The 21,227-nt window shown below is 39.4% G+C and overlaps 2 protein-coding genes across 2 annotated transcripts; both read right to left on the bottom strand.

Annotated features, from left to right (window-relative positions):
* Positions 1 to 599: 599 nt before the first annotated feature.
* Positions 600 to 13,139, bottom strand: ralba (v-ral simian leukemia viral oncogene homolog Ba (ras related)). The gene is made up of 5 exons (XM_026376486.1): positions 13,000 to 13,139; positions 3,567 to 3,756; positions 2,747 to 2,955; positions 2,386 to 2,563; positions 600 to 2,232 (listed from the first exon to the last, which is right to left on the bottom strand). The coding sequence occupies exons 2-5, from the start codon at positions 3,678 to 3,680 to the stop codon at positions 2,110 to 2,112; spliced, it is 624 nt and encodes a 207-aa protein (XP_026232271.1). The 5' UTR covers positions 3,681 to 3,756; positions 13,000 to 13,139; the 3' UTR covers positions 600 to 2,109.
* A 4,234-nt stretch (positions 13,140 to 17,373) lies between these two features.
* nepro (nucleolus and neural progenitor protein) lies at positions 17,374 to 21,173 on the bottom strand. The gene is made up of 10 exons (XM_026375704.1): positions 21,159 to 21,173; positions 20,867 to 20,960; positions 20,531 to 20,685; positions 20,353 to 20,441; positions 19,985 to 20,113; positions 19,770 to 19,847; positions 19,292 to 19,596; positions 19,073 to 19,131; positions 18,755 to 18,972; positions 17,374 to 18,645 (listed from the first exon to the last, which is right to left on the bottom strand). Exons 2-10 carry the CDS (start codon positions 20,949 to 20,951, stop codon positions 18,306 to 18,308), a joined length of 1,458 nt encoding a protein of 485 aa, XP_026231489.1. The 5' UTR covers positions 20,952 to 20,960; positions 21,159 to 21,173; the 3' UTR covers positions 17,374 to 18,305.
* Positions 21,174 to 21,227: the final 54 nt, after the last annotated feature.

Raw genomic sequence — 21,227 nt, 5'->3', positions numbered from 1 at the left:
CTTGAGTCTTTTTGACTATGACTCGACAAAGTTTGCACTTCACTTCAAAGTCGTTGGATGGGGACTGTTGGTGTTGCACAAAGCCATTTTCAGGTCTCTCCTGAGATGTTCAATATGGTTCAAGTCACTCCTGTGAATTTGTGTGCCATGCAATACTAATAGTCTCTGAGCTCTGCAGGCAGGTCCTTTGACCTCATCTGATACAGTCAACGTTGTCATCTGTTTGGCCTTCTGTAGAGAGGCTTTCAAAATCACGTCCAACCAACCTAATTTACCAGAGGTAGACTTCAATCAGGGTGTGGAAACATTTTAGCATTTCAAAAACTCTGTTTTCACTTTGTCATTATGAGTTATTGACTGCAGAATAATAAGGGAACAAATGTTATTTGCTACGATTGTAGCATCAGGCAACATAACGAAACAAAAAGAAGTGATGGGGCTCTGAATGCTACACTGTATATGATGCTATAATTATAACATTTAAACCAGGGCGATGCTATTGGCTAAGATGCATATCACATAAGTGAAATAGTTAAACCACTTTTAGCACTTCTTTTGAGGGTTTTGAAGTTAGTGTGCAAAAACACACTAAAGTTAAGTATGTAAAAAGGAAAGCATTTATTCAACACTCTCTTCATAGAGAGACTGAAGCAAACTCACAGCAGTAGGAAGTACAAGAAAAAGAGAGGACATGTTACAAAGAATGGTTTAGGCAGTGTTAGAAACATTGTGTTCACTGTAGCACTTGACTAAACAGCAGTTAAGAAGTTGGCAGTCTCACCAACCACACCGGCACAGAAAGGGTTTTCTGGTAAATGCACATAACTTCAGTTAACTAAAATACACGCTGTACATCCACAAATATAGTTTCTTTTTTCTTTTTTTTGTTGGCACAGATTGTTTTAAAATCTCCCGTGTGACTCCACTAAGTGCGAAGTTCACTTCTTAGGTATTGGCAATGTAGTGCATGTTATTCAAAAGACCAACAAATAAAAAGGAACAACTGAGCTGCTAACATTAACAAGATGTTACTGATTATAATGGCATCATGGACCAGAAGCAAAAGGGCCTCCTGGATTGTCAACATCTATCTCACAGCACACAGAACCACAAAGATGTCAGCAGTCCTGTACAACAGGAAGTAATCTGTACTGTGAGAAGAGTGGAAAAGACCAGATTACATGAACATGGCAGAGCACCATGAAGAAAAACAGGTCTACTCTTTTCTCTTAGCCACTGCTCATCTACTGACACTAAAATCCTACACATTAGAGCCTTCTTTTCACAGTCTCTATATTTCTAACAAATGTTATAATATCTACATGAAGCCCTGTGTGGTGTGATGAAGTTCCACGCGCTCTCACGTCAAAGACTTTACTTTGCAGCAGTCCTTGAGAAAAATTGTATAGCATCATAAAAAAGACTTGTGTTAATAATGTAAGGCCTGAAATAACCCTGTTTGGCAACAAGTCCAGATTGCACTGTATGTTTTTTTTTCTGTGATCAGAAAACCACATATCATTAAATGCACTAACAACGAAACTAAAAAGGAGCTTTTAGAGCTCATAAAGGAAACATTTTGAACTTCCACTTGAAACGGCCTTTCCAAACATGCTCTAAAGTCTGGACATATGAATACAGCTGCATTAGAGTTCCTTGGAAATTGATGGCCATAGACTCAAAGGGTTTTAGAAATATGCAGGTTAAGACTGAGAGCAGGAAAAAGGATTAAGAGCACTGTTTACTTGACTGAACAATTCTGGTGTAAGAAACACTGAACCGAAGTCAAAGGCAGTATAATCGCCAAGTTAAACAGTGGGAGGATGTCTCGAGCAGCAGAGTTAGTGTCAGTGGCAGTTTGGTCATTAGCTTACTATGAGCCATCATGAACTGCAGTTTGAGTCAGTCACAAGAGTGGTTATCTTCCAGTGAAACTGCTGAACCGATTTCATCAATTAAAATGACAAAGAGCGGCTGAGATTGTTCTAGACACTAAACTAAAACCAGCTATTAAAAAAGATTACATTTCATCTGAACTACAATTGCAAAGATGCTCAGATTTGTTCCCAAATTTTGCAGTTGTATTGTGGGTTAAGGTCCATGAAGAGCTCAAAGTAAACAGCATCTCTCCTTGAAACTCTTCTTGTTCCTCTTGTTCTTTCCTTTCCCGTTTTTGTCTTTGTTTTCTGACATTTTCTTGCCTCGTACTTCACGCATCAGGTCAAAGAATACCTGGAGAGAAAATCAATTTACTATACGTATTTAACTGAAAATTAAACAGTTCAATGCTTGTCATAAAAAATAAATATTTCATTGAAAATACATTAAATTGTAGTCATATATACAGAGTGAAATTTAAAGTGAATGTTGTGTGTGTAGATGCACCTTGTCAACGTTGGCTCTGGTTTTGGCTGATGTCTCTACATACTGGACACCCCACTCTTCAGCCTTCCCTCGGGCCTCTTCCACAGATACCTGCCGGCGCTCCTCCAAGTCTGACTTGTTTCCTACTACCAGGAGAGGGATTTTGTCCTCCTCCGCTTTGACCCGCAAGATCTGCTCCCTGTCAGCACACAGAACATGTATTTCTGGTCACTTCTCTTTATGTATTTAACTGAGTGACCTTTGTTATTCTCAGGCATACCAGCTATCAAAAACACCCTACTGTATTCCTTTGAACATCCTCATTAAGGATTTCCGTTTAGTGAGTGCAGCTGATTTGGCCCGGAAGCCTACAAGTCATTACCTGAACTCAGCAGTTGCAGCGAAGGACTCGTGCTCTGTAATGGAGAAGACGAGCAAAAAGCCTTCTCCACTGCGAAAATAGTTGTCCCTGATGGCAGCATAGTCCTCCTGGCCTGCTGTGTCCAGGATGTCAATCTGGACTTCCTCCCCATCTAGAACCACCTTCTTCCTGTAGCTGTCTGCCTTGGTGGGCTCATAGTCCTCCACAAACTGGAGATGAGAAGACCAATTTCTTTAGATATCTTGAAGCTTAATAGATGCCATTACGTACATACACATGCATAAAGTCAGTAGTGAAGCATAAGTAGTTACTGTATGCTGTTGGAGTAAAAAGCTATATCTGTAAAAAGTAAGCATATCTGGGCCATGTCATGGACATTTGAGAGAAGTAAAATATGCTGCTGTTGTGCTGCTTGGTACCAGAGGTACAGTCACAGTCTGTGCCCTCACTTGAGTGTAGCTGTCACAGTAAACAGCTGTAGTAGAGGAATTCAAGTATCCTTTGTCCCCCACCAATCCCTGCGTTAGCATTTTACAGCATTACTGTTTTTCCACATCTCTGTGAAGTAGGAGTCAACATTCTTCCTACGACTGTGCTCTTACTTTTATGTAACAGATAGCTCCACTGTTTTCTTTGTAGTTTTGAACAAATGAAAGGAGAACCTTACATTTGAAGTTTTTAGAGGAAGTGATTCAATGACCAATTACTAATTTAGCCAGTAATGGAATACTGGTTTAGGAAACTGGAGGAATAATAAAAAGTGAACTGTTCAGACTGTTGAAAACCCTGTTAGCAGTTTTGCAGGGGTGCACTGACTCACCTCATCATACATGAACTGCAGGGTCAGAGCTGACTTCCCCACACCTCCACTTCCGACCATTATCACTTTGTGCAACGCCAGAGAACTCTGATTTTTACTTTTACTGGTAGCCATCTCTGGGTTCTTCTTTGAGTCTCTTACACACACTCATGCACGTGCCTTTCTGCACCGAAAGACGCTCTGACACAACCTGTGAATGAAAAAAAAGTGGAAACATATCAGTCACTATAGTAAATAGCTGCCATACTGTACAAGAGACAAGTCCAGAGACAGATGGCAGTTGCTACTTAACAGATTTCACTCTGACAGTAACTTGCTGTGCCAAGGCACTAGGCTTTGCTCCAACAAATCTTAAATCCTACCCCCCACCCTTCCCATAAAAGTGCCAAATTGCCTACTCATGAATCCCAGAACTTTATAAAGTTCGCCATCAAAAGGTCATCGCAGTTGATCATAAGTAATGAAGTCTCTACTGCTAGATGGTATTTAGAAATGCATTAAAATAGGGCATCATGTGCGAGGTTCATTCAAAAAGAAGATGGGTGTCACTGGTCATCTATCTGCTGTATAATGGCCTTGCCCTCAGATGGAAGGTTAAAGCTCATAGTTAATTCACCTGACTTCCCAATGTGTCTCGTTTCCGTTGGATACAACTTCCAACACAGTGCAGTCTAAATATGCTGCAAATGTGTGTCTACCATGTCTTCATTTGCATATCTTTTGGACAGAGAGGAAATGATTGTGTAAAGACTGTCACATGTGCACCGGTGTCATCAGGTGTCGAGTCAATATGTCATCATTCTGCCATTGCCAGTCATCTGTTGGCAAGATATATCACACCCAACAGGGGATATTTTGTGTATTATAAACCTGCAGAGGGTGAGTCATTTATTTGATCCTCTTGAATTTGGTATGAACTAAAGAGTGTGTGTGAAACTGTGAACAACGCCTAAACTTATTACTTCCTGTGATTTTATCATTAAACCATTTAACAACTCTTCTATTTTAGGTGTTAACACTCATTGTCATCCAGTCTTTACCCTTGATGCATCTAAAAATAATCAGCAACCATTGCAACATCTACACTGCTCAAAACAATTTAAGAAACACTTTAAAAACACATCATGTGGAAAAAAAACATGCTGGATATTTATTCTGATGTGGTCTGGGTGATAGATGTTAGGAACGAAGGATGCCACATTGTGGAAATTAAAATGATAAATTTACAGAGGGCTGAATTCAAAGACGCAGCAGGTTAGTCCATTATACTGAAATTTAAGTCCAGCAACTGGAAATGGTACTCAGTACTTTGTATGGCCCCCATGTTTTTTTTGCATGTCTGACAACGTCAAGACGTGCTCCTAATGAGACAATGGGTGAAGCCCAGGGGTATCGCCTCCCAGATCTGGTCCAAGGCATCACTGAGCTCCCGGACACTCTGAGGTCCAACCTGAAAGCATTGGATGGAGCAAAACATAATGTCCCAGAGGTGTTCTACTGGATACAGGTCAGGGGAGCGCAGGGGTCAGTCAATCAATTCCTTCATCCTTCATCTGTCAACATACCCTCACCACATGGAGCCGGGCATTGTTGTCACCAAGAGTAACCCAAACCCACTGCACCAGTGTAGGGTCTGACAGTGGGTCCAAGGATTTCATCCCGATACCTAATGGCACTCAATGTGCTGTTGTCCAGACTGTAGAGGTCTGTGAGTCCCTCCACTGATATTTCTCCCCAGACCATCACTGACCCACCAGGCAGCAGACCTTTCATGTCTGTCACATGTGTACAGGGTGAACCTGCTCTCATCTGTGAAAAGCACAGGTGCCCACAGCCGGCCTGCCAATATTAGTGTTCTGTGGCAAATGCAAATCGAGCTCCACGGTACCGTGCAGTGAGCTCAGGGCCCACAAGAGAACGTCTGGCCCTTAGGCCACCGTCATGAAGTCTGTTTCTGATTGTTTGGTTAGAGACATTCACACCTGTGGCCTGCTGGAGGTCATTCTGTAGGGCTCTGACAGTGCTATTTCTGTTCTTCCTTGCACAAAGGAGGAGATACCGGTCCTGTTGATGGGTTAAGGACCTTCTACGGCTCTTCTACGGTCCTGTCCAGCTCTCCTAGAGTAACTGCCTGTCTCCTGGAATCTTCTTTGTGCTCTTGAGACTGTGCTGGGAGAAACAGCAAACTTTCTGACGGATGGTACGTACTCATGTGCCATCCTGGAGTAGTTGGACTGCCTGTTCAACCTCTGTATTGTCCAGGTATCACCTCATGCTACCAATAGTGACACTGACTAGCTAAATGCAAAACTAGTGAAAAAACTGTCAGAAAAGAAAAGATGAGGAGATTAAACAGCACATTGCCGTTTTGGGGGTTGTCTCATTGTTGCCCCTCTTCTTCACCTGTTAAAGCAGCTGAAACTGTTTAACAACTGCTGCTTAACTGACCAGATCAATATCCCAGGAGTTTAACTTACTTAATGTTAGACTCTGATTAAAAAGTGTCCCTTTAATTTTTTTGAGCAGTGTATATACCCAGCCTACTTGCCAGCTATGCACAGTCAACAACACAGTTGAGTATCTGTCAGCCAGGGTCAGATGCTCAACAAAGGTCAGATTATATAAAAAATACAAACCAACAGAACCAACAGTGTCTAAAATAAATACCGTTGTTGTCATGGAAAGAAAACACTTCTTTTTCTTTACCTTACTTCCCCTATCACTTTATCTCTATCTGTGTTGAAGAAAATTCTCCCCGTGATCTTGGGATGCCACACTATGGGAGCACGTAGATGATTCATAGCATTATTCATAATCTGCTCCTCCCTAAGAGTAAACATTACGTTTCAGCTCACACAGAGATGTGTTCAACAGACATGGCCGGGGAGAAGAAAACAGAAAAAATCTCAAAATGGGTGCTTTCGGGTGATTTTCACATTAAGGTTGTCACTGTAAGTGTAGACAAATTTCAGGCCCCACCAACACCTATGAAAACAATGATAGAAAGTACTGCAAAGTTCTGTAGTGAAAACAGCTGGCAATGAATTTTACATTACTGTGCAATGCTGCATGTGAGCATTTGCTGCAACAATTCTTTCACAAAGCAGAACACATGATATACATCGAACAAACCTCACCTTAGCATGCAACAGCTATAATGATGGCTTTGGGGGCCTTCGATGTGGCATCACAGTTCCACTCCATCAGGAAGTCTGACCTGTGCTCTTCCTGTCTTTGTTATCAGTAACCATGCCAGTGACAGAGCGCATAGGAAGGATATTCACTCTAACATAAACACACAATTACACACCTTCTAAAAGATCCAATACAAAACCCAGCACTTGTGCATAGGGGTCACTATTTAAATTATTCACTTGTAACCCACTTCCCTGTGCGCATGTACTGCAGACACAGATTCCACTGCTATAAATAAAGCAATCACAGTCAATGAACTGAAAACCAAAAACCTTATTACAAGAAACTGCTTATTGCAGAGTTTCCACAGGAAGTCCAGACATCAGGGGTGGGGCCCTGACACTTTTCACCAGATGCAGTTCAAAACAAATTGCACACAGGGTTAAAATGGAGGTCACTGTCAAAAGATATATTAATATTTAGGCCTGACCCAGAAATTGAACTAAAATTTGCTTTCAGTTGGTCCTTTTCAGGGGGTACTGGGTTGTGGAGGGGGGATAGTCCAACTAGTCTCTGGTTGCTAAGCTCCTGAAATATAGATGACATCAGTTCAGTGTGGGCTACAGGAATTCATTAAGATTCCCTTTGGAGAATGGGCCAGTGTTCCTTCTCTGCTCTTCTTAACACTTTGGCAGGGATGCACCACAGTTTGTCAGTCACACAGATACTGATGAAATACTAATCCAAGCAGACCCATGCGAATGAAATGAAAAATAGTGAATTTACTTTATAAAAATCACACATGACCACCAATCATCCATGGTCTTTTTAGGTCGCCTATACTTACACATAATTATTAGACACAAAATCAACCAACATCCATTACAACTATTTTATCATTTCACTAAATGTTAAGGCATGAAAATGAGCTTTAATGACATTGAAATACTGACTGTTATTTGTCCTTTAAGCCTCATCTGTTCATAGTGTGAGCAATGCAGCTCTCTTTGATTCTATCTCTGAACCCTCTATTATATATGCAGAACCTCAGCGTTTAACTAGTGCAAAACTTTAAGTAGAATAAGTTAATCTGAGTGTGGAAACTTAAGCAGTAGTTGGAAAGAATCTGATGACTCTCCTTCTCTCTCTGCATTCCCTAGTTCACAGGGAAAGAGTATTTCCTCCCCCCGTCTAAGAGAGAAAACAGCTTTTCTGGCCTCTGACTGACTCTGGTTAGTGCTGAGCGGCAGCTGGATAGTGAAGTGGTTCGAATCCCAGCTGTGGTCTACATCCAGTAGGGGTCCTTAGGCCAGACCTCGTACCTCACTTGTAGGTCACTTTGTATAAAAGCATCTGCTAAATGATTAAATGTAAATGCTGATGCTATGCGATACCTAACAGACATTACAGAATGTGATCTTATGTGAAGGGGAAAACTGTGGTAAAATTCTACACAAAATGTTGTTATATTTAATCTACACTTACAACACTATATCTTGTTATATCTAAACAGATCCTCCCACTCTTTTACTATTATCCCAGCTGAAAATCAAAATCTTAGCTGTGTCCTATCCAATTTTCACTTCAGGACTAAAAATATTCTTCTACTCCAGCAAATGTTAGGGAGTGCTGAGCTGAGCCCTATGATCTGAACAGCTACCTATCTAACTAGTAATAATTACAGCTTGCTGTTACCAAAACAATTTATTTCAGATGACTCACCATTCTTACACATACCTCACAACAACCGGTCATTAGTCATGTGTAAGAATCTGTAGAGTATGTTAACACAGCAACTAGTAATAAAGATCCTAAACTTTGCTTATTACAGAGCAACTAACAACACATAATCTAACAGCAAATCACTGTGAAGGTGCCAAAGAAATATACTTTGTTAAGTCATAGCAGTAATAATGATCACTGCCAGTGGAGATGAGGAAATGATTTGGCCCACTTCAAAAAGATGAAGCACCAAGAAGCACCTCACAGTGCATACCAACAACTCTTGGCCAGGGGAAGGCACAGAGGAGCCTTTGACGAAACTAGCAGCTAAATCCTTTCTGTGTTACAATCCTTCTCAATTCAGCAAGGCTAAGTTGACTGTTTTTTTTCCTAATGTATCTCTATTCTAAACCCATTTCCTTTTCCTATTTATGTAGAAAATTGTCATCTTCACTGATACCCTTAGCATCAGACCAATGACACACAAAACATCCAACCATGCTGTAAACAGAGCAAATACTGTACATTTCAAAATAGCACCGAGAAAGTCCTACTAGGACGTCTAAATCAACTTCTTCTCAAACTGTAGCCTGACCTGCTCTGCTTGGGCAAACGGTTCTAGTTCTCTCAGGTTGGATGGGTGCCTTTTCCCAGCTGCAAGTTTCAGCTCCTTCCATAGCTGTTCAATTGGATTACAGTCAGGACTTATACCAGGCCACTTCGGAGTAATCCAGTGTATGATTCCTACCCATTCTTCCATGTCTGTTTTGAGTTATTATGCTGTTGGCTATGTCATGACCTATAACTGAGACAGAGCTCTCTTACATTTCCAGAGAAGTCCTAACTTTTCTAGAAATGTAAATAAATGAAAATTAATTAAAACAATTCCACTCTCACCTTTATTTATGTGACAAAAGTACAAAGATTTTTAATCTTTTTAATCATTTGGCAACTGAGCATCCTAACTGCTGCACTTTTGTAAGTGGAATATTGTATCCAATCTTGCTGGATACAGGATTTAATCTGCACAACAGTCTGTGGTCACTATTGATTGTCTGATTCATGATCCACCATGATCCAGACGTCAAGCACACACACTCTAAATCTATAAAGCCTTGATGTTAAAGCAGGTAGAGAATGAGGCCTGGCCTTGTCTTCACACATTATCCACTGACTTCCTGAAAAAAATATGTTGACTCGATGAAAGCATGTGTCTCTCTGAAATACCAATACGCACTCTAATTTCAATGGAACCTTCACACATATGCAATCCACCCATATCCTTGGCACTGATGCAACCAATCACAGATGCTGGCTTTTGCACCTTTCTCTGATAACAGTTTGGATTGTCTTTTTCATCTTTCGCGCAGAAAACCCAACGTCTGTTTTTCCAGACAACAAACATTGATTCATCTCACAAATCAAGATGTCTTTTGGTACATATAACATGAGTTTGGGCCCAGAGCACTCAGCTTTCTGTTTAAAACTGATGAATGGCTTTGACCTTGTATAACAGAGTTTTGGTTGCATTTCTGAAAGCGGCAGCAGACTGTATAAAGTGACAACAGTAAAGTGACAACAGTTTTTCCAAACTGTTGTCACTTTACACAGTCCTCCACACCCAAGCCCATGTGGCTATGTTCATCATGGTGGCATGGTGGTTCCTCGTGTTATGAAGCTGGACACCTTGAAGATCACGTATATTCAACAGTGGTAGATTGTATATAATCTTAAAGGTGAAAACATAACTCATATGCACAGCTTCCCCTACAATACAGTAAATAAATAAAGTACGCAGGCCTGTGAGTACTGGATGCCAGCTTTGGGCTACAGGGAACTGATGCATCTAATTACATTTGAATTATCACAGAGTTCTGCAAACAAATATTAGTATACCTTGTTCCTCTTGTGTGGAAATGTAAACATGCACGTGGAATGTCTTATTCAAATATTTTAAAAAGGTTTTGGGAACTCCCAGACATTTCTTTCTCTCACAATTTGTCATTCCTCTTTGTGATTTATATAACAATTAAGTGGAACATGATGCCCCCCTTCCTCCCTGCTGACAAAAACAGACAAATGATTGCATTTTGGTATGCACTTATCTTTAACACCATCAACTGAACATAATCACTCACTTTACGTGTCCACTAAATAGGGCCTTACATTAGTCTTTATAACCATGCGCTACACTTCCATTGTCAAGATTGCATTTTATTTTTTACATACTTCGGTGCTTTTACACTACGAGAACCCAGTTCATTTTCATCATCAGAAAATGAAAAAAATGATCAGAAAACCAGATGGAGCTTAATGGGTCAAAAAGGGAAATGAAGCCCTGCAGGAATGTTTGACGCATACGTTGCAGTAATGGAAGAAACCACAGGATGTAGAGTTAAGAAAATCTGAATTTGGCTGACATGGTAAGGAACATTGATCTGGACGATCTTGACAGAGGGAGAGGAGGAATGAAGGGCCTCTTTCACAAGACCATTCTTCACCTCTGATGTCACTTCCTGCTATCTGTCTAAAACTCAGCAGAAAGCTGTATGTTTGCCAGAATTACAGACATCCAGCTCTCTTGTCATTTGCACTATTCAAGTACAATTATATCATGAACACTATTATGTTAGTGTGTATTTCACAGAGTTTTTAACTTCCTTTAAGGGCCAAAATGATATTTCAGACTTTTTCCTGAAAGTTTGAAATGGCAGTAGAAGAAATTATTATTTTATTAAATTACTTATAAAAATACAAGCTTCTATATTTGCAAAACAAAACCATTTGCATCAGCGGCAAGATTCATATAACACTGCCAAACAATTCTTAAATTTGCTTCCTTAATTTGTTGTGATTGTGCTGGAACGAGCATTTAGTTCACGAGTTGTTTACAAGGGGTTGACTTCATGCCATTCCAAACGTGTTTACTGTTTTATTTAGCAACACCTGACAACTGGCTGACTTCAACCTGACTCACAGATTTAATTGTCCAACTAACTTAAACTAGAGATACACAAGTACAGATTTTCAGAATCAAAAATATGTGATACTGAACACCTACTGATCTTGTATTCGTCAGAATTTCCTTTTTTCCTAATGTAAAAAAAAGTTAGGTGACAGAAACAATTATTTTTACTGAAGTTTTTACTGAAGTTTACTGCAGTGTTGTGGTTCTTAAACAGGTTGGTTGGTTTCAATATTTAATCTTTAAAACCTCATAATACTAGACAGTAAGAGAATAGTTAAGAAGAACTAATCCATGCACATATAACACTTTCATCTTGTCATTTTAATATACTTATTCACTTCACTTCATATTTGGTTTTTACTGATTCACCGGCTGACACAGTTTTCAACTGCACTTCCCCTTAAGCTTTGATAAGCATAGATAATTACCTGTACAATAAATTGTGCAAGTTACTTGTTATCAGAAAAGCCCCTCTGAGTTTTGGGAAAAGCCAGATAATGATTCTCATCAAGTGAATTACCAGCCTTAGTCAGAAACAATGGGACACAGCTGATTCAGTGTTGTGCCACATTTATCAAAGGTAATGTCGAAATACTGTAAAACCTCTTAACAGCAAACTAGACTGATTATAACATATAGCCCCTAAGATGAAAGTCAAAAGCACAGACTGAGTAATCAATTAATCTTTCACTGCATGTATTGAATAAATAACTGAATAAATCTGGAGTGGAGCACATCCCTACTGCATCTCTGAGACACAAAATGCTTTACCTATTCAGTAAAGAAGACTATAGATGGCGTTTTGCTGACAGTGAGGCTTACACCAACATTAGTTAGCTAACTGAAGACACCAGTCAGATGAGCCAGCCTGGGTGTGTCAACTTTCAGCATAATCCTGTCAAACAATTCTCTGTTGTAACATAAATTACAACAATTAACGGTCAATAAAGCGTGACACCATCTTAAATCCCATCAAATAACGAAACATCACTAAAACGCATAACGTAAACGGACTCTTAAGTTACACTAGCGGTCTAAGCTAACGACAGCATCTAACGGCAGCTGACCATCAACACGGAGCTCATAAACCCGGACTTTGGTTATACGAGCGCCGCTATTTCTAAACCACGTATGGCAACATCAAAATGTTAATTGAATAGAAACACTTACATGGATTTTGGTCCATGTTACTTAAAAAGTAGGAAAACTGACGTAGTGGGCCACAACCCACAAATACCGCTAATGCAAATATCTACATCAGTAACTAAAGCTAGACAGTAGCGTTAAGTGGTAGCTAGCCTAACCCTAACTTACCAATGATTAACACATCTCATGTTAGCACTGTGTAATAACGCTTAGCATATGCACGAACGGCATTTAACAAAACTACAATAATAACATGAACAGGCATTTCAAGTAGTGACTTAAATTCAACACCATTTAGCATTAATAGTTTATTTGCATCCTTTTTCTATGTTGTGCGGTAAACTATCCGCGTCCACTGGTCGCTCGTCCTTCCTTAAAAAATGTTTGTTTCTCTTTTTTCACTTAAATGGTTGCATTAACAAATAGTTATTCCACCCTGTTATGAAATTTCGGAAGTCTTACCAATGCAGGATTCGTGTTTCTCCCCTTGGTGGATGCTACCTTGATGCCTGCATTAATACAGCACAGCACAGCACAGCACAGCTCCGGGTCTCCACATACAAACCGCTCCTGGAACAAAAGCCCCACCTTCCGGATGTTAAACTGCACATGACCGGATGTGACGTCGTCACGTTAATACATTGTAAGTGTAGACAACAGTGAACAGAAAGACGTGAAGTAGTCATCATGTGTGTTTTTAAAACTTTCCTACAGATCTTTTGGTGAAACCTTGCAAACTGTAGTTGCCATTTTATTTATTATACTGTGCGATTATTTAACTTTAAAGGATGTCAACTTTTTTCAAGTCATGCCCGGGTAACATGCATCTGTATTTGTTATCCATGACTGCTCCCATGTATAGTCTAACATTTTACCTAACTTTTATAGTATGTCTTTTATAGTAAGTATTCTTATACTTTGTAATTGCTATATGTCAATAAAGAGTAAAAAAAAAATTAATTTAGTATCACTACACACACATTTGCTTACATTTTTCATAATTTCTGTCAATTCTAATTGATTTATTTATACAACTAAAATAAACTAAAAATAAACAAACATTCCTAACATTTTGCTTTTCAGACAGATGTTGGCCAATTTTACTTTACTTTGCCCTACCAAATCTCAAAGCTACTCAACTAGAACCAGAAACTATTTACCACCATCAGTGCCAATAACTGTGTGTGCACCCAATCCTGAAAATGCTCCAAACTGCTGACATATGGTTCCAGATGCATTTTCAAACTTATAGCTAGCATTGCTTATAGAGCAAACATAACAGGAAACATGTGACAAAAAACATGTTAACCAACAATATCATGTGAATAGACTTGGAGATGACTGCTCTTGTAGAAATACAACACAAACTCTTACTAGAACACTGGTGTAGGTCGGTGGTTGTAGGTCAAAGGTCAGGGTCATTGTGATCATTGATCTAAATCAAATCTGAGGAAAGTTTGGTGGGAATCTCACTATATCTGGCACAAACACCTACTTGGACACATGGATGAACTGATGAGAATGTGAATCTGGGCAGACATGTGTGTCACCTGCAAAGCTCACAGGTTCTTGAAGGCACACAACTGCTCAGCATCCATTCTGGTTTATCTCTGACTGTATTTGCCTTATATTATGCCTCTCATTAGTGTAGAGATCAACAACAAGGCAAATAAAGATAATACTGGCCTAGATTAACTCCTATTAAAACCGACATAAAATGCAGCTTAGAAAAGCTCAGGTATTCTACAGTGTGTAGCGCTACAGGTAATGCAATTTTTTACTGCTGTTGAAGTACACTCTGTGACCCTGAATGAGAATAGTATAGAAAATAAATGGATGGATGGTAATGGTACAACTGGGGCTTTTTTAGGTCACATTTGAAGAGTCGAGTAGAAACTCTGCTCTCCCAACAGATTTTGTTAACAAGGGCATGTACCATAGGCCTCAAACATGAAAAATAATATAAAGGTCTGCACATCCAGCATCCTTTTTTCTTTCCTTTTATCATCTTTCTATCTTAGTTGCAGCACAGGGATGGTGAGCATATTTACTATATGTTTCAGGTCACAGCCCTACAGTGTATGGGCCAATGTAGGGTGCTTTGCAATGAGTTTTTCTTACAGTTCTGCCATAACAATCCTTGATGAATCATGTAATTAACATATATTTTCTCCCATTGTAAATACAAAAAAACCCTCATATCTCTTCATGGAGAAGTGCAACCTGCATTCACTTTATTCAAGATTTGAACATGTAATATATGTAATAGAATATGAAGTTACATTATAATGTGTATTGACATAATCATAATGTTAACCAAATTAAATGTGCTGGGATTAGTGTCTCCACATCACTAATAGATGCACTGTTTACTATGCAGTATGTTTGTCCCCTTGTGGCCTTAATGAGGACCTTCCCCTTTTTCTCTTCTTGTTTCCCGCTTTGTTCATGGCCTTGGTTGCAGTTTTACGCTTTAGATCATAGCACTACTGGGGAATGAGCTGAGTAACAAATGGCATGACAAGTGTGTGATTCACCAGGTTTTCCACTGTGGCTCCCCTTTGCTTTTTGTGTTTCTGTGGACATAATGGGGTGATTGATATAATACGCCGAGTATATATGTTGAGAATTCCTTCGTTCCATGACATACAAAGGTCTATGTGCTCTCCCCCCGCTGCTATTAAGAAAGGAGGAAAATAAATGTAACTGCATATTGGGAGTACAGACCTTGATATTCTTACTCATATTTTAGGTCACATTATGCCAGCACGGCATTAATTTGCAGACCCCCTGGAGAACTAACCATTATAACAAATATGGTATAGTCCAAGCAATGAAATAGTAAATTATTAAAAATTGCTCCACATGGTCTAAGTATATTTTCAGCCAGGGACACTTATTTTGGTGCATGAATTTATACTCTGAGCTTTCACTTCTAATAGTTCAAGATATGCAACTTTGAAGATAACTAAAGTTAACCAATTTGATTTCTTCACTTTTTGTTTCCACAAATTAAACTAGTTCATATACGTGCCCGAGAGCTTTGTTGATATATTTCTGTACACATCATAGTGTAGCTCATATCAAGGCTCAAAATCTGGACACTGACAGCATGTGGCAGAGCAGCTCCTATTTTTAAAAGAGAGAGGAAAAAAACTGTTTTGTGTGTGTGCGTATGCAAAATACAGATCTTCAAGGTTTTACCTCTGCTCCTTTCCCCCTGCTGCAAGTCAGGACAGAAGTTGACCTCGGCTCACTGGTTTAGATGATATCCAAAGTGCAGGACACTGGAAACTGCAGACCATAACTCAAAGTCAGGCTCAGTGGGGAGAAAAAAAATGCACTCCTGTTATTGTGCAGGTGGAGGATAAGATGGTGGGCAGCAAAAATACAGGCTGCAACAAAACTCTTTAGCTTCAATACAGAGAGTGAGACGCCGACCTGGGTCAATGTGGTGGCGCTTGTACCTTCACAGCTTTCACACATCAGTGGCCAATTTCTGAAGCCTCTCGGCTTATTAATACACTGCAACTGCGTTCACACGTCAATACTCGCAGTCTCTCTGGCCACAAAGTCAAATCTAGAGAAGGTCGAAACCTCTGCCTTAGATAAGGGGCATTACAATTTACAAGTCCCCTGGTGTCATTCTAATTAGTAACTGAGAGCAATAATTATCTACTCCACCAGAGGGAGCACCCAGAACATTGACAAGAGGCTACATTTCCAAAATGTCCCTTCAATTTAAAACCTCCATGCAGATGTGGAGCCTGGCTTTATCTGTCTCCTGTATAACTTTAAATTGGCTAATGAGCAGTATTCCATGGTTCATTAAAATAGTTTAAATTCAGTGTGCATAAGAAATAATTGGTCTTTAAATCCTGACTCTCCCTAAAACAACTGGACTAGTTCCATTAACTTTTGTGAGAAAAGTAAGGTGTATTATAGTGAACGTGGAAGTGATGTGTATTTTCTTTAAATGAACTATATCTTCTGCTACTAGCACAGTATAAAAATAAGAAAACATCTTGATCACACTTTTTCTTTGTCTGAAGATTACAGGCACAAATGTTTTAAAGGGTTACAGAAGCAGGCATCTTCAAAAAACTGCTTTTAGATTTTAGAAAAGTTTTAGATTTTTCTGTGAGGTCATCTAAAAGTACTCAATGAATTTACCTCTGCCAACATCCAAGTAAAACAGAAGGAATTAGTAATATAGCTAAATTGTTTTGTCACAAAATTGCCTATCTTGCTATTAAAAAAAACAACTACTACTCAAACCCTGTTCCATACACTATGTAATACTAATTTAAAAATAATAATTTATAATTTATCATTCAGTATACAGACATTGCAAGCATTGTTGGTAGCCTTTTATTAAAGAAAGAAAAACCCACAATGGTCACTGAAATAACTTGAAGAAGTAATAAATAATAATAATAATATAATAATATAAATTTCCAAAATATTAACTAATAAAAACCAGACATTACTTTTGAGTTGTGGTTCAACAGACATAAAAAAAACAAAACAAAAAATAAACAAACGAATGAAAGTGGCCTGAACAAAAATTATGGTACCCCTAAAACTTTTGTTTTGAGTCAATCACTCAGGTTTGAGACAAAAGCACACTGCCATGATAGTCTTGAGATTTCGTTGTACCCTGCAGATTCAAGACACCCTGTGCCTGTTGAAGCAAAGCAGCCCCAGAACATAACCAAGCCTCCTCCATGTTTCACTTTAGGGACAGTGTTTTTTCTCTATATGCTTCATTTTTGCATCTGTGAATATAGAACTGATGTGATGTCTCCCAGAAGCTTCTCAATATTCGTTTTCTCGTTTTTTTTTTTTTTTTTAATTTGCTTTTAACAGTGTAGTTCTCATTGGACGTCTTCCATTAAATCTGCTTTGGCTCAAACAGTGACTGATGGTGCAATCTGACCCTAATGGACCTTGAACTTAGAGTTCACTTCTAATCTCTTTAGAAGTTGGAAGTCTCTTGAATTTGTTATCAGTTTTCCAGGGAGGTTGGCTACAGTTGTGTGCACCTTAAACATCTGATTAATATGTGCAACTGTAGTCACAGGAACATCAGGCTGCTTGGAGATGGTCTTATTGTCTTTATCTTCAACATGATTGTCTAAATTTATATTTTCTAATCTACTAACACAGCTCTCTTTTTAGCTTTCTGTGGCCCACGTTCAGTCTGGTACACACCATGATATCGAACATCCTAATTACAGGACACACTTCAGTTTAACACGTCCCTATGGTTGCATTACTATTATCTTTTCTAGGGGTACCCTCATTTTTGTCTAGGCCAGTTCCATAAGTTTGTTTTTTTTTTTTTTTAAACTTCTGTTGAACCACAACTCAAAAACAATGACTGGTTTTCATAAGTAAATTTTAGTACATTTTTATTTATTATTACTTTTGTCAGTTTTGAGTTATTTCAGTGACAATTGTGGGTTTTTCTTTCTTTGACGGAAGGGTACCAACAATGTTTGCCATGTCTGTACATCCCTGCTGTGGAGCTCAGAGCTGCATCCAAATCAACTTCAAACCATTATTTGTCGATAAAACAATGCTTTTCTTATATGTATAAGTATAGTAATCTCTCTAATCAGCTGCGGTTTAGAACTTGACATTCAGACCAATCATCAGTCGCTTTAACATATTCCAGTTCATCCATTTCCTTATTCAAATCAGAGATGCATGTGTCAATGTGCATACTGAACTCAGCTGGGTAGTCATTTTTTGCCTTGGATGCATCACAAACCTATAGAGGAAAATATATCATCTATGTCATCATGGCTGTCATAGTCAATGGTCTGAGGAGATGTCTCATATTTAGTCCTGCTTCGTTGTCTGTCCTCCGACAGTCCAGACACCGACAACACACTCTTCTTTCGTCGTCTCTTCACTCTCTTATTTTTTACACCAGCTTTGACCACTGAAGACTTAAATTGACTTCTAAGTGAGTGGAAACGGGTTCTCAGATGAGCATTTCTCCTTAGTGCAGCAGAGAAACGGCAGCTTCTTGGCACTGATCCTTGAAGAGATAAAGCCCAGGAAGCTTCCTGTCTGAAGGTCCGCAACTTCTTCTGGACACTAAGGAAATCATAAAAAAAAATTATATTTAATATGATAAGTGTGTCATAGAACACTAAGGTAAGTAGTTTCACTTCAATAACTTTATGCTGTGTAGTGTTCCCCTTACTTATAACCTGCTGTCTCGAGAGACTTCATTTTCTGGCACTTCAAATGGAGGAAGGTTAAGAGACGTTTTTCCTTTTTCATTCCCTCAGATTTACACCACAGGATCATTTCCTCTAGGTGTGTTGCCATGTCTGTGAAAGTAGTCGCATCTCTCACTTGTTTCTTGAACTTCTGTTTCTTCTTGTCAGCTTTGTTAGTTTCCCGTGGGACGGATTTGACCTTGGGTGCCAATGCAATTGTAGGAATAGAAGTATTAGGCGAGCACTTTGTAATGAAATAATCCATATTTCCTACTACCCCATCTGTTTTGTTTACATACCTCTGTAAAGTTCCTGGACAACTTAAGAAAAGGCATCATGTCAGCATCAAGATCTTTATCTGGAAAATCAATCAATAATATCGTAACAATAATGACTTAATTCCAACCTGTCAGGGTAAAATAATATTTCATACAACATTAATAACACAGTGAGCTGATCATACAGGGGCAAGTGTCCTTTAAGGCTGTGTCATCTAAATGTTAAAAACCACACCACACCTCTTTCAATAGCAATGCCGAGGTCTTCTTTAATTTTCCATGACTGTCCCAGGTTCTTTTCTTTAACAGAAGATTTCTTCTGCTGCTGCTGCTTTCTTGCCTCGAGGCCTTTGGTGCTAGAAATCCGCTTTGGTTGTTCAATCAATAATAATGCATCAGAGGGATGCAAGAACTGCGTCAAATCTGCTGGCAGGGAGAAGTCTGTGAGGAACGGCATGGGCTTGGCACAGGCTACTTCTCGGAGCAACTCCAGGAGCTGCTGGTACAGTGTGGACAGACTGACCAGGAAGGCTCGGAAAATCACCCTAATGCAGCACAAAGATAAGTGAGTTTAGACTGGAGAGGCTGAATAAACATACAGCATTAATACAGTACACACCTTCAGTTTAAACCAACCAATAAAGTGACCTGGTACAACCTAAATACTGTACCTGCAACTGGTGGTATTTAGCACACACATAGCAATAAAGAGACTCACCACAGACGACTGAGCATGCTGGTTATCACCACATTTAAAATAACAAACTCCTCCCACTTCATCTGCTGCTTCGTAAGTCTGAAACATATGCGTGTTAAGAAAAACCCAACAGGTGACACACAGAGGTTCAACAGCTTCAAGCTTTCCTCAAGCAAAGAGATCTGTATGCATGCACATATACGATCACATAGTAGCATCAGATGCAGAAAGGATACATAAAAGCTTTGTTGCATCGATTCAATGTGCAGCTCACGAGCTGGGCAGCTCCCAGCAATTTGAGACACAGCCACTCCAGCATGGGTTGACTGGGAACATCACACTCCCCAATCTTGATGCTTACTCCTCTTAAAAAACAACAGACAAAAACACTGTTTCAGAACAAAACTATTAAAAGTTATGTTTGCACATGAGTATGATTTTTTTTTTTTTTTAATCTGTGTGTACTTTAATCTAACATATAGATGTCTTGAACTTACATCAAAGCTGATTGGGGGTTTGATTGAATGTGATTTCTTTTGTCGTTCTACCTCACTCTATTAAGGTTAAAATAACTTTCACACATCACTGAACCAGTTAAACTCACCTTTGAATTTTAGTGGGACACAGATCCCTCAGCTCCTGTAGAGCAACATCGAGCTTCATGTTCTTCAGCCGGTTTACACATTGTTCAACCTGTTGGTAAGAATACATGGAGCACACAGCTTAGAGGGTTTGTTAATCATTCGTTTTTGTCCTGTAGAAGCTTCACCCAGAGCCCTCACCTGTTGTAAGGACTTGAACGTCTTGTTTCCTCTGTAGCTGTTATTCAGGATGTACAGCAGCTCGTAGAGAACTCTCACCTCCGTTTGAAGAAGCTCACTGTGGATTAGCTTAAGGACCTTCTCGTTTTCCACCAACAGAGCTTTAACATTTGAATCTGCAAGACAGCAACAACATGCAAACAACCATCTTTATTTCACTAAGGGGGGGGATCCATGACCTCCCACGTGGGTTGCCACGGACATACTGTATATACCGTATAAACGGCGCTTAGATTTGCACCATATATCACGTGGCAGTCACATTTAGCTTATTTTCATGAGACCAATCCATCATACCTGTCGTTGTGCTGAAATGTATACGGACACTGGAAACAGCACTGGGGAAGAGGATGTTTACCCTGTTCCACATCTCTCCTGCCATGATGCTTACCTGCAAAAGATATCCGGTCAGCCAGCCAATTGTCTTCGACTACGTAAACACGTCAGACGTCGTGTTAAAGGGACAGCGACCAAAATAAAAGTCAACAGCAAATCCGGACAGCAAGCAAATGGTTAACTTTAGATTTTAGATCATCTTAACAAGCTCAAGTTCTCCGAGTTCAGCTGCAATGTCAACTTAAACACTCACATTGTTACTGCAGACACCACTCTTCCAGGTTCAGCTTTAACCCTTCAGTTGTCAGCTCAGCTAGATGGT

This window comes from Anabas testudineus, chromosome 21, assembly GCF_900324465.2.
Source record: "Anabas testudineus chromosome 21, fAnaTes1.2, whole genome shotgun sequence".
In the NCBI taxonomy this organism is placed as follows: domain Eukaryota; kingdom Metazoa; phylum Chordata; class Actinopteri; order Anabantiformes; family Anabantidae; genus Anabas; species Anabas testudineus.
This window is presented reverse-complemented; position numbering and strand designations above follow the sequence as displayed.